The following is a 12,653-nucleotide window of genomic DNA, read 5'->3' on the forward strand; positions in this document are numbered from 1 at the left end:
TCTTTGACAACAATATCCTGAAAATTCCTATGACCACAATTGTTTCACAGTCTAGCATCACTGCTTTGGTTTTTATTATCTATTTGTTTGACATGTTTTTCACTCTGAGCACGAACCGGAACATGTGCTGCCTCGGTTTGACTCGGTTCATCAGGCCAGCGCTGCAGGGATCTGCATCTGTTCTGCTTGCTTGAAGGTGTGTCTTGATAAAACTCTGCTTTACCACATGCCACTTTGTATAAATTCTTCACAATAAGGTCCTCCAGTATGTTGTTATCGCAATGCTTTTATTATAAGTAGCAAAAATCAAGAAACGTTTTCACCAGCAGGAACTTGACATGACTCCTATCAACTGAACGCAAACATTAAAGTAAAATAAAGCTTCACTGTAACTGAGTTGAGACTCTGTTCTCTAACACACAAAAAAGGTAAACTCTCATCCATTTTCTTGGTTATCTGGGTGATGAGTTCCCATCTAATATATGATTGGTCGCCTGGAAAAAAGCGCCTCTGAAAGCACCAATGCATTTCTGAAAAGTTCAGAGATTTTCAACTTGAAACGCTCGGAGCGGCTGCACAAAACGGTGGAGCTCTCGGAAAAAAGACGCGGATTTCATCCTCATGCAGATGCAGACGCTCTCACCTCATTGCAAAAGATTTAAAAAAGATGATGCCGCTCAGCAAAGGCGTTCAGGCGATGGCACTTAGTGACATTTATCATTTATTTATTATTTTTTCTTTTCGTCAGTATTATGGACAATGACGTTATTCTCAAAATTGTTTTTTTTTTCCCCCGCAGTACCAAAAACGTTTGAACCTTGACCCTAAAATCAAGGTGCATACCAAACTGTGAAATTTATGAACCGTTCCACTTCTAATTGAAATAATACAATAATAAAAGATTTATCCCCTGCGGTCATGAAAAACTGCTTGATGTCGACATGATGATGGATAAGACTCATGACTGTTGCTATCTGTAATGCCAACTTTAAATCTGGGCTGCATCAACTCTCAACTGTTGTATATACACATCATTTATCTCTGAGCATTCATCAGAAATACCATAAGTACAGCAGGTGCTGAAATAAATGATTGTCCTGCAGCGATGTGGAGTTTTGTTGGCTTTATCAAATAAATAACTGTAACAGTATGCTGCTGTGAACAGAGTTTGCATGTGAACAGACAATTATACGATACATTTCGAATGTCTGGGGTATCCTAACTCACATTGCACGGCAGCTTTCCAACATGCATTCACAATCCAGAGTATCAGAATCCAAATGTTGCATTGCACATTTTTGGAACAGCATAGTTGTGTTGCATAACTGCTCATGGTAAATGCCTCACATTAACCTAATCTGATTCTCCAGAGAGTGAAGACTGTTCCAAATCCACTTTAAATCACTCTTCCACCCCTGCCAATGACATGAGGACAGACTCAATCTTTATCTATATGCGCAGAAACCTTGTGTCAGCAGAGTAAAACTGTGTGTTTTAGTTGTGTACCTCCTTCAGGCAGCGAGTCGTTGAAGAGTCCCTCCACAGACACGCAGCTGCTCCCGTCACCCCCGCAGATCCGGCACCGGTCCTCGCGAACGTCCGAGCCGAGGATGCGATCACAGCCGACGTGCTGCGAGAAGGTAGAGAGGGAGTGAGCTGCCGCGGGGTCGCTCAGGGTCATGGGTGAAGGGGCACAGTCAGTAAGTCGAGAGGTGTCAGAGGCCGGCTGAGGGATTACCTCTAATGTCTTCCAGACCACTTTTCCCAAACACAGAAATATCAGATGGTAAGTCCAGATGTGTTTTCTGATCCTGAGCAGACATAATGCTCTTAGGTTGCTAAACTCATAGCTGTCGACATAAATAAGTTTCATGATGAGCGGAGCAGGTGGTTTTACTCAAACTCTTTTAACAGTGAACCTAACCTAAACAAAAGTGCAGAGAATGAATGGCAACTGCCCTCGTTCTCATATATTCACATGACAGTTGCTTATTGTACAGAGGGATAATGAGGCTTAAGTTTATTATTACTTTTACACTGATTAGATCACAGTTCAGAACTAAATCCTGGGTTGAAACTGTGATTCACCCCATGGTTATCTGGTGGCTTTAAGATGTGGGTAGTGGTGAGTTATTAAAGTTTTAAATTATATAGGTTCAGACTAGCAGGAGGCCAAGTGTGTCTACAGACAGGCAGCGTTTCCCAGAGTTCACTGGGACCAGCAGCACAGTACAGAATGTATAAAACTTAGTGGCGCTGAAATATCAAAATATCAGGAGAAGAGAGAGATGGCACAGCGCAACTTAAATACCTGAATAAACTTTGCATGACATATGAGCAGATGTCAGAGACAAAAAGGAGAACAGGGAGAAAAATTTAAAAATGTGTTCTTTTTTCAGGTTTTTGCTAATAAATGTGTATGCTTGTATTTTCACATTTGGTGTTTAGTTTTGTTGCAAAAATGGCCATAAATTGAATTAAACATGGCATTAAAAAGTCCAAAAAAAGGTTAAATTTAACTTACTGATACATGCAGTCAGCCTGGATAAATTTATATTTGGATTTGGTGTAATAGATTTGGTATGAAGGTTTCTCCAACAGGGGGCAATGATGCAACGATTCAGATTAATAATTGCCCCAAAGACAAGGAAACCCAAAACCCTCTAATAATAAATGAAACAAGGAAAATGTGTCAGACAATATGATGATTAGGAATATAAATACGCACCTCAAGATGCTGAGCCAAGATGCAATGTCAAAAGAAAGTCTAAGTTGTAATTGTCTCAGCTTCAAAGCTTCAAATGTCTTTTGATCTGTCCTCTATACTTTACAACTGAGGCAGATTAGCAGGTGAAATCCCTGTAAAAACGCAGCCTTCACCTGGTTTTACCTGTTCTATTTAATTTCATGAGAGAACAGGTGTCGCTAATCTTTCAAACACTGTACATTTGGCTTTGAACCTGTTCCTGAGGTTCCTGAGTTGCTGTTTGCAACTGTCAGTTTTGTGGGGAAAATTCTCCGCCTCTGAAAATGACGCATAGGAAACACAGCACAGATGGGACTTTTAGGTTTTGTTCAAACTGCAGGAGAGATCAGATTTGTCTGCACTGTCTTTTGCAAGCGATCAGATCAGATTTGTTTCACCAACTTTGCATGAGTTGCTGTGGTAACGGTGTAGGCGTCAGCAACTATGTATGTAGGTGATGCAGCTTTCCAACATGGAAGCCTGAGAAATGAAGATCCACCCTCCCACAAAGTGCCAGTTTATTTCAGTGTCTGTCCACAGACGGCTCTGCTGTTCAGCAGCGTGGACTCTGCTCAGCTGCTCTGATGAACTTCCATCACTCTGGATTTGACGTTGTCGTTGTGTGTTGCACTGAGAGTGATGCAAAAGACACTTTGAAATCAGATCTGACCAGTGTCTGGACTGAGATGCATCTGTTGCAATCTGAATAACCAAACCACCTCCAAATGTGGCTTGGATCCAATCTGCAGAAATTGCATTTCATGTATTCTTTTTGCCGTCCAGACTTTCTAAAATCAATCAGGATATAATCTGGATCTGCCTGAAACAGATTAAAGGTGAACAGAGCAGAACAGAAAGAGCGCCAATCTAAGAGCCACACTGAAGATGCAGTTCGAACAGAAACATGAATTAACTATCGACTTGTATTATAACTAAAACCGATTATTACAAATACAATTTAAGCAGTTAGGCTGTTATTAATGAACAGAATATCTGAGAACTGTAACACAAACGCATCGTGGACAGATGTTGTGGTTTGAACATCTGTAAAATCACTTCAAGCTGAAAATATCCTTTTCTTTGTTTTGTTTAGTCATTTAACTGTTTGTCTGCAGTCACTTCAGTGTTAACATATCAACTCTACCTCCACCTGTCCCGTCTCTCTCTCCCTCCATCAGTCCACGTCTGTACCGTCTCTATATTTGTGCGTCTCTGATTTGTCTTACAATTCATCTCCATTTTGTTTCCCATGAACGTGTTCCTTGCCACATAATGTGTTAATAATTAGATATATGTTAAACGTGAGCTTAGTGAACTCATAGAAATCCCCCCTCTCTGTCCAGGAGCCGACTGCGTAATGAGCTGCTGCCTCAGTCAATCAGGAGCTGAAAACACACAAAATATGTCCACAAAAACTCAATGAAAACCGCAGAGCACATTTGCACAATGCCAGTTTCTTAGTTAATCTGGCCCCGTCTATATTTTGTCCAGCAGATCCGGGAAAAAGACATTCTGGCAGACGCGCCTTTTCGTCTGCAGCGGCATGTTGTGTTGAACTGGACCGTCTGGACCGGACCGGGTTCTTTTTCTACTTCCCACACTTCTCCTCCTCTCCTCCTCCTTATTGTCAGACCCCAGCTTTGGAACTGAGGCAACAAACAAGAGATTTCTCCACAGTACAGTGGGTCTGAAGTTTTATGTGGGCTTAAAATATATGAGAGGTAAGATGATAGAGCAGAAGGAGGGGGAGGAAGAAGCTCTGACTGGATTACAGGCAGAAAAGTCCCAAGAAAAAGGAAAGAGAAAAAAACATGAGGAACATGCACTGTAAAAAATCACACAGTAACTTAGTGCAATCAGCTGATCTTTTCCAATCAGTTTTATTTATTCAACTCAATTAAATACTTATACTTCAGAACTTATAAACATAAAGTTCTTTTAACTTGAAGTCTTTTGACGTGAAATGATGACTTTAATTTTGAGAATAAATTAATCGGTTTGAGTCATTTCTTAATAAAAAATGTCCAAATTCTCTGATTCCAGCTTTTTAAACCATTTCCTGACATTTTATGGACCAAACAACTCACCGATTAGTCCAGAAAATAACTGACAGATTAATCAACAATGAAAATAATTGTTACTTGCAGCCCTTCTTACCAGCGTGCATTGTTTGAGAGTTAAAACTCTCTTTTTATAGTCTGAAAATAACATACATGATGAAAATAATGAGAACAACTGTGAACCACGATGAAGGTCGGTGTCAAATTTGTTAATTAAAAGTTATCATCAGTGTCAAGTTCATCAGTGTACCTGAAGAGTTGTTGGTTCAACTTAATATCTTAAGTTTACTGAACCTGTTTTCTAAAGTACAATTTAGTTTCTAAAGTTTATTTGACTAGAAAAGTTTTGAATCATCACCTCACATCTTCACCCTATTTTTTGTTAAAACAAATAGTTTATTTTTACAGTGCAGAAAAAAAATGAGAGGAATGGATGCAGAAAGTCAGAAAGGGAAAGAGAAACAGAGAGAGATAATAAGAGCGCAGTGAATGAGAGCCTGCCTGCAGTGCAGACAGACTAACAGCTGAGCTGGAGGGTCACTGAGTTCCTCCAGCAGAACTGAGCAGAACGCAGGGAAAAAAGAAGAGAGGAGAGGTGGTGGAGGAGGAGAGAACAGAGACGAGGATGTTGATAAACACAATCCTCTCTTTGGATGAGCGCAGGGACTCCAGCCTCCCTCAGCTCCTCGGTCTACCTAACCTCTGAGACACTTCAAATAAAGCCAGATCACGGGGGGGTAGGAGGCACGCGAGGGGGAGCTGAAAAATAAAATCTTTTGGCTCTCCTGCAAAACTGCAGGCAGCCACAGAACAACAGGCTGGATATCCTGAAAGTTTTTTTCTTCTGTCCTCACATCTTTTTTTTTCTCCCCCCCCCCGTCCAAAGCTTCTGCTGGAGAAGAGCTGCATCCAAAATAAACAAGAAGTGGAACTAACAACAGATTGGGAAACAACAGCGACCACGTAAGCTGCGCGTTCTTAACATTAGGTTATTTTTTGAGTCTACATGCTTTCACAAATGGACCGTGTGGGTGTCACAGTGGGTTCCAGGGACATGTTGGAGGTCCAGGTGGTCTCCAGTTCAAGGAGAGCAGCGGTTACGTTTTGCTTTCATTAACGGCTGGGATTAAGAGAAAGCATCTGTAATGTGAATCTGAGATCGCTGCCAAAGTTAAGACAATTTTTCAGTTGAGAGCAGCTAAACGTGATGATGGTCAGCAGTCAGCGTCTAAACTAGACAGTGGCGGCTGTCCAGTGTCTAGAGAGCTAGAATAAACACTGTTATCTCAGTTGAAGACAGCTCTATTCTGCTGCTTCAGCTTAAATGCTCCTATGGACGCTTGCGAACCAGGCGTAGTGAAAAATAGAGTAGTGGGTCAGAGTTCGGCCCCTGATGAACAGATTTATGCACCAATGATATCTGCAGCCAGCGCTCACTGTGAAACACTCACTGTGTGTTTACCTTCATTAAATCACCTGAAAATGACACCAGGCCGTTGAAGGAGGCGTCCGGTTACCAGAGCTCATCATAGCTCCTTTTCCAACTTTCTATTTTGGCAAAAGAAGCTCATGTTTCATTCTTGAAACACACGCGAGCAGGTGAGAGGTTACTGTAATTGTAATAATAAAAATAATTTGTTAAACAAGTGCCTGATTATTACATTAAAATGCTTCCCGTTGATAACCGTCTTTGAGGTACCCACTTACACCAGGAAAGACTCTGATGTTGTTGGCTTTGCCTCACAGCTCACAGATATATTCTGCTACAGCGGAAAAGCCCAAATCAACCCTCTAGCTCATCATGGCTAACTGATTAAATATCTTTTCTGTCATTAGAAAAGGTAAAATATTCCTTATGAGGTTCATCTACCAAGTTTTACAAAAGATCCAAACTGACATCCTTTTTTTGAGGAATCCACTTTGAACAAGTTTCTGTTGAGCTGTCGTTATCACTGTTAACTGTGACCGTCACAACTGTTTCAGGGCTAAGAAACCAGTGATGTGACTGGCTGATAATATTTAAACACACGCTGACCTATATTCACCTTCACCCCGACCTTTTGCTGCTGCACTGCTGCACACACATGAACCTAAATAAAAGGTGTGCATGGAGACGCACAGTCCGTACGTGTACACAGATCTACCGCCTTGCAGGTGGCATTTATTATTCATATTTCAACTGAGGGGGGGGGGTGCATGCTTTTGCACCCTTGTGTGACTGGGCCTGTTACAAACACACACATAGGACGGTCTTTTCTCACCTTACACTCTCCATTTACACACACATCCAGAGAGTCGTCTCGGCATGGTGTGCCGTCCACCACAGCTGGAGCGCGCTCTGTGTAGAAGTTGTATCCTTCTGCCAGGCAGTTGAGAGAGCAGGGCTTCACTCCACCTACACACACAATCACACAATCACACAAACATATAGAATCAATAAAGCAGATCTATCTTATAGGACACGCACAATCACAGATGATAACTGTTCAACAGAAAGACATTTTTAAGGGTTTTCATGAGACGGACTGAGCATGGGGCGAGACATTTTGTCAATTTATTTTTCCAAGATCATGATTCACTATAGAAGAGAATTCCTTCACGAACGAAATGTCAACAGCTACATTTAAACGATAACTTCCACCTTCCGTCTGCCGATGAAGATTGTGTGATATGATTGAAACATCCAGAAAAGCTACTAAATTGAGCCTGAGGTGAGATTGTTTTGTCAGTGATAAAACATCAGTCTGTGGGTTTTTGCTTCCCCTGACACTCAATCTTCCCAGTTTATAAAAGCTAACAGATGATCTTTGCTCACTGACTGTGGTGGAAAAAAAAAAAAGCTCAAGATGCTTCTGAGACATCTCTCCAAGAACTGAAATGTTATTAGCCTGCTAGCTTGTGGCCAGTTTTCTGCAGTCTGAGCTAATGAAAATATCTCAGACTGCAGAATCTGAATGTGGCCTAATGAAATAGTCAGTGAGACAGCAGCCAAACCTCCTGCACGGCAACTGCCCAAAATCTGATTTCCTGCACAGAGGCACGGGTCCACCAGCAGTGATGTAGTTAAATCTATTTAGGAAAGTTGCTTTTCAGCGTTCAACACTGCAACACAGCCTGTAAAACTATCCAACGAGGCGTGTAGTAAATAGTGAATGTGTGTCATGTTGACGTGTGACTTTCACACATGTTCTATTGATACATCAGATCTTTATGAAGGGGAGAAGCTGCAGGATGAGAGAGAAAGAACATCTGCAGGGGAGTTGGAGATGTTTTTTCAGTGCTGACAACCAGAGAACACGCAGCTGAATATGATTAGATCTCTGCTTCTGAATACATACAAATATGCACATTCACAGACAGAGGGCTGAGGAGGGGTATACGGAGACTTTGATACTGCCAAGGTTTGATTCCCATCACACCGACCTTATAAAAGCTGCACTGCACAGGCATTTAAACTGCCCAAAATAAGACAAAGTTAAATAAATTTAGGGCTGCAACTAACAATTATCTTTGTTTTTGCTTAATTTACTTGATTCATTGTTTCGGCAAAAATTTTAGAGTGTGCAAATGCCTGTCAGAATTCCTCAGAGCCCAAAGTGACACATTCAAATAACTTATTTTGTCCAACTAACAAAATTCAGATATATGTACTTGTTTACTATCATACAAGACAAAGACTGTATTCCTCCAACCGTCCGTCATGTTGCATCCATCCACATCTGTCCAGACGTGTATAATATCTGAACTAAAGACTTACTAGAATTTATTCACTGGAGTCAAAAATTCTCTGAGAAACATGCTGACTTTACTAGAGACTATTTTTACAGCAGAGTACAGAGGACTGACAGACAGCTTCATCACATGGTGCAACAACAATCACCTGAAGCTCAGTATCAGAAAAAACATTGAGCTCATGTCCGACTATGGATATATAGACAATCCGAAAACATGCCTCCAGTCATGACCGTTAAATTCGTAATATTTGAGAACTTGGAACAAGACAGTTTGAGCATTTGTGCTTAAAGTCTGTATTATAGTCCTGAACGGATGCATACACAGATGACTGCAGACTTTATGGACACTACTACTTTCTAGAGTCTGATTGGAGGAAGGAAAATGAGCAGGGACACAGAAATCCAGAGAAAGCCGATGCATACACCCCGTGAGGATGAAAATTAAGGTCACATGGACCCCAGCGGACCCTCGCAGAATACCAGTATATAATACTGCATAATACCAGTGTATAAAATGTCACAAGTTATGTGTTTAGTATTTAGTGGCTCCAACAGTGTAAGTAATGATGTAAGTGATCTGTAAAGGCACTGTGACTGAGACAATTCATAAATACACACAAACACAAACAAAACACAGAAACACACAGTTAAGTATGATGTGCACTTGTTGCATGACTATATCCTTCTCAGCCTTTCACTTTCTATTTTCTCTGTAGTCCTTTCACTGCCCTCACACACACACACACACACACACACACATTCACACACAGAGTTAGCTAGAGGTCTTCTCCCGCCAAGTGGTATATATCCTTCATTCATGTGTGCAGCTCGCCAACAGCTCCACGATTTGAGTGGCTGTTGACATCAGTCTGGGCTGTGTTTGTTTGTGCTGGCAGCGCTGCAGCAGGTACAGTATGTACTGGAAGGAGAGACAGAGAGAGACAGACAGACAGAGAGAGAGAGAGAGAGAGAGAGAGAGAGAGAGAGAGAGAGAGAGAGAGACAGACAGACAGACAGAGAGAGAGAGAGAGAGAGAGAGAGTATGTACTGGCACGGCCTGCAGACGATAAAGTGGTCAGACCACGGAAAACTACAATTCCCATGGTGCCTAGCTTTGGCAGGGCAATCCAGACTTGCAGCAGGGTGTGTGTGTGTGTGTATCGTAAGTTGCAGGGTGTGTTGTGCGGAGTGTGAAGGTTGAATGTGAAGGCTGTTGGACTGAGCAGCGGCGTGGAGCAGCTTGTTCTTATACGACAGACTTTTTTTTTTAATGAACTGTCCTTGGCTGCTGGAGCTGAGAGAGAAAGGCTGCCTCTGTTCTCCGTGTCAGGACAGAAACGACAGAGAGATTGCATAATGGCGAATAAAACAAAGTAAAAGAAGGTGAGACATTCGTAAAGACGGAGAAAAACAGCGAGAAGAAGAAGAAGAAGCAGAGGAAGCTGTTGGACCGGTGTTAGAGAGTAAAAGTGAAAGGATGAGAGCTGGAATGAGGATTTGAGGGGAGCGCGAGGGCTGCAGAGGACAGGGAAGGGGCTGGGCGGTGTGATCTGGCCTTAACGCGGGGCAGAGTCTGTGGCACTGGTCCTATTTTAACAGCTGCAAGGGATTTCCATTGTAAAATCAGCTGACTTGATGAAAGGAGCACTTGTTGCCTGAAGTTGGAATTGGCTGGCCGGCCATTTCTGTAAGCCATTATGTTTTTGGAGGGCTAGATTAAAGGCAGTTATGTCGTTGAAACTATTTATCTTTCACGTCCAGTGTAGTGCTCATCAGGAGCGAGGAATTCTCGCAAGGCATTGTGGGATGCATGGCTCCTCTCTGCAGCCAGCATCTGTGAGCCAGACAGGAGGGAGTCTGCAGCTTCGATTCACTTTCTCCTGTCTCCCTCTCTCTCTCTACACACACACACGCACACACACACACACTGTCTGCTGACTTCTGTTCGTCTCCTGTCATCAACTCTTCACTCACATCTTCTGTTCATCTTCACCTGTTTACCTTTGATAGTCTCTTTTTTCTTCCTCTCACTAGTCAACTTTTCTTCCATATCAACTTCTAGCTGACAGTTTACTTTATTAAAATACCAAAACAGCCCATTCTCACTCCCAGTGAGTCAAATACAGCAGCTTTATCAGTGCTTCAAACCAGGACGCTCCAGATACTCTTCAAGGATCATTTATGAAGGTGTCTCCGTCTCTTTTTTCTTTGTTTTAATGTGCTGTTGAAGTCAGGTGAGATAAACTGTCAATGCCACGTTTAAAATGATGCAATATCTGTTAATCATAGTGTTGCAGTTATCAAAGCTTTAAAAGAAAAGATAAAAGTTCTCATTCAGTCTTTACTGTTCAGCCTGAAATTTGGCTTGCAGCAAAACCATGCAGTGTTCAGTGTTTTTTTTCTGCGCCATCACTGCGTGCAGGTATTAATATTTTCTTTTTAATGAACATAACATATATAAGCTTCATCCTTTCATGCCTTTATTTTGAAAGCCTACACAGGCGTTGCAAATTTATTATTGCAAATTTGACCGCAGTGCCCTGTATGAGAAAAAACTGACCCTAGAGGGGTATTTGATGAGTTGGGAGTAAGAATGTGTTGACATTACAGAGTAAATATCAAAGTGGTCATATAGCGTATAAGACGGCCGTGTGTTTTGACCACATCTTGATTTTAGCACAAAGTGCAGATTAGCATCTCTCATCAATGACCTACTTGGACCAGGCACTTCCTTCCTTCCTGTTTTGTAGACGTGACGGTCACGATGACAAGAGATTGATACGCTGATAAAATTGGTCTCAGCCGTCTCAGTAAGTGTTGCACTGCAAAGTTTACACGCTGCTGTGTGTTTTCTTTTGGACCCTGTTTTGCAGATGAACTCTTTGTGGCCAAATTTTATTACAGAGGACTTGGCTGACGTCTCCCCCCAGACAGCCACAGCTTTTTCTCCTGTCTCCCACTTTCACTTTCTTGGAGTGCGTGTGAAGGGGGGGGTGGGGGGGGCGAACAGCTGTTGAGCACGACTAGAAGCACTCGTCATCCAGACACAACTCACGGCAGAGATGGTGGTATTCAACGTACATATTTCTGTATGTAATGAACTCAGAAACCTCGTGCAGTAACACAGCAACAGCAAGAGCTCAACATCTACTTGAACTGTGGATTTGCAGAATATAAAACAAACAAAACGAACAGAACAACGCTAAAATGCTTCATAGAGCGACATCAGGTGATAATTCACATTACCTGTAGTCATTTGATCCATTGTTAATATGAAAAGATATTGATTAGTGCAACTTAAAGTTCAATACTTGAGTATATGTACTTAATTTCTATCAATGATTGACAGTCATGTTAAGGGTAAAGAGCCAATCTGTAGTAGAGATAATCACTTTGTAAAGTAAATACACACACACACACACACACACACACACACACACACACACACACACACACACACACACAGACCTCCTCTGTACGGCTTCCAGGTGTAAAATTTTCCCCGGAAAGGAACGCTGTCAAAATCAGAGCACTGAATCTCCCGGAAATCCCGAGAGCCTGCAGGGCACTCCTGTAACACACACATACACACACATATAATACACACATATATGTGTGTATAAACATGTAAAAGTCCCATTCAGTGACCACGGAAAAAAACAAATCACATAATATTCATGATTTCTGTATTGGCCGATCTCTGATAAGAAGAGCAGCGATACTCACATCAATATTGCAGGACCTGAAGCGCTTTCTCTCCCCCAGACAATACTTTCCACCAATCGTTGGCCTGCGACCAAACACACAAAGAATGAGGCCAGTCAGTCACATCTGAGTACAATTTAACAAGATCTAACCTCCATCACATCACCACACAGCACCGGCTCCTGATGTCTGCCTCGCCTGCCTTCATCAGTGTGTTTTCAATCTCACTGTCTGTCTCTTTTATTGCTTTGCTGTCTATCGCAGGCCATCACGACAACACCTCGAGAAGACGAAAGAAGTCGGAGCCAGCCACCGTCACATGGCCGCCTCTGCTAAACTTTCAACAAACAGAACGGAGCCAAAGAAAATATGCAAACGATGCTAAGAAATGATATGAAAGAACACCGT

The 12,653-nt window shown here is 42.0% G+C and overlaps 1 protein-coding gene across 1 annotated transcript in view; it reads right to left on the reverse strand.

The window, feature by feature from the left end:
• adamts10 (ADAM metallopeptidase with thrombospondin type 1 motif, 10) overlaps window positions 1–12,653 on the reverse strand; it is a 70,211-nt gene that overhangs the window by 12,052 nt on the left and 45,506 nt on the right. The window contains exons 15-18 of the mRNA XM_084723758.1: window positions 12,267–12,330; window positions 12,009–12,111; window positions 7,068–7,201; window positions 1,507–1,630 (exon numbers count right to left, since the gene is read on the reverse strand). Of these exons, the coding sequence (XP_084579884.1) occupies window positions 1,507–1,630; window positions 7,068–7,201; window positions 12,009–12,111; window positions 12,267–12,330 (425 nt within the window). The remainder of the gene's footprint in view (window positions 1–1,506; window positions 1,631–7,067; window positions 7,202–12,008; window positions 12,112–12,266; window positions 12,331–12,653) is intronic.

The sequence above is a fragment of the Lutjanus erythropterus genome, chromosome 7 (genome assembly GCF_056507025.1).
Source record: "Lutjanus erythropterus isolate fLutEry1 chromosome 7, fLutEry1.hap2, whole genome shotgun sequence".
Lineage (NCBI taxonomy): Eukaryota > Metazoa > Chordata > Actinopteri > Lutjaniformes > Lutjanidae > Lutjanus > Lutjanus erythropterus.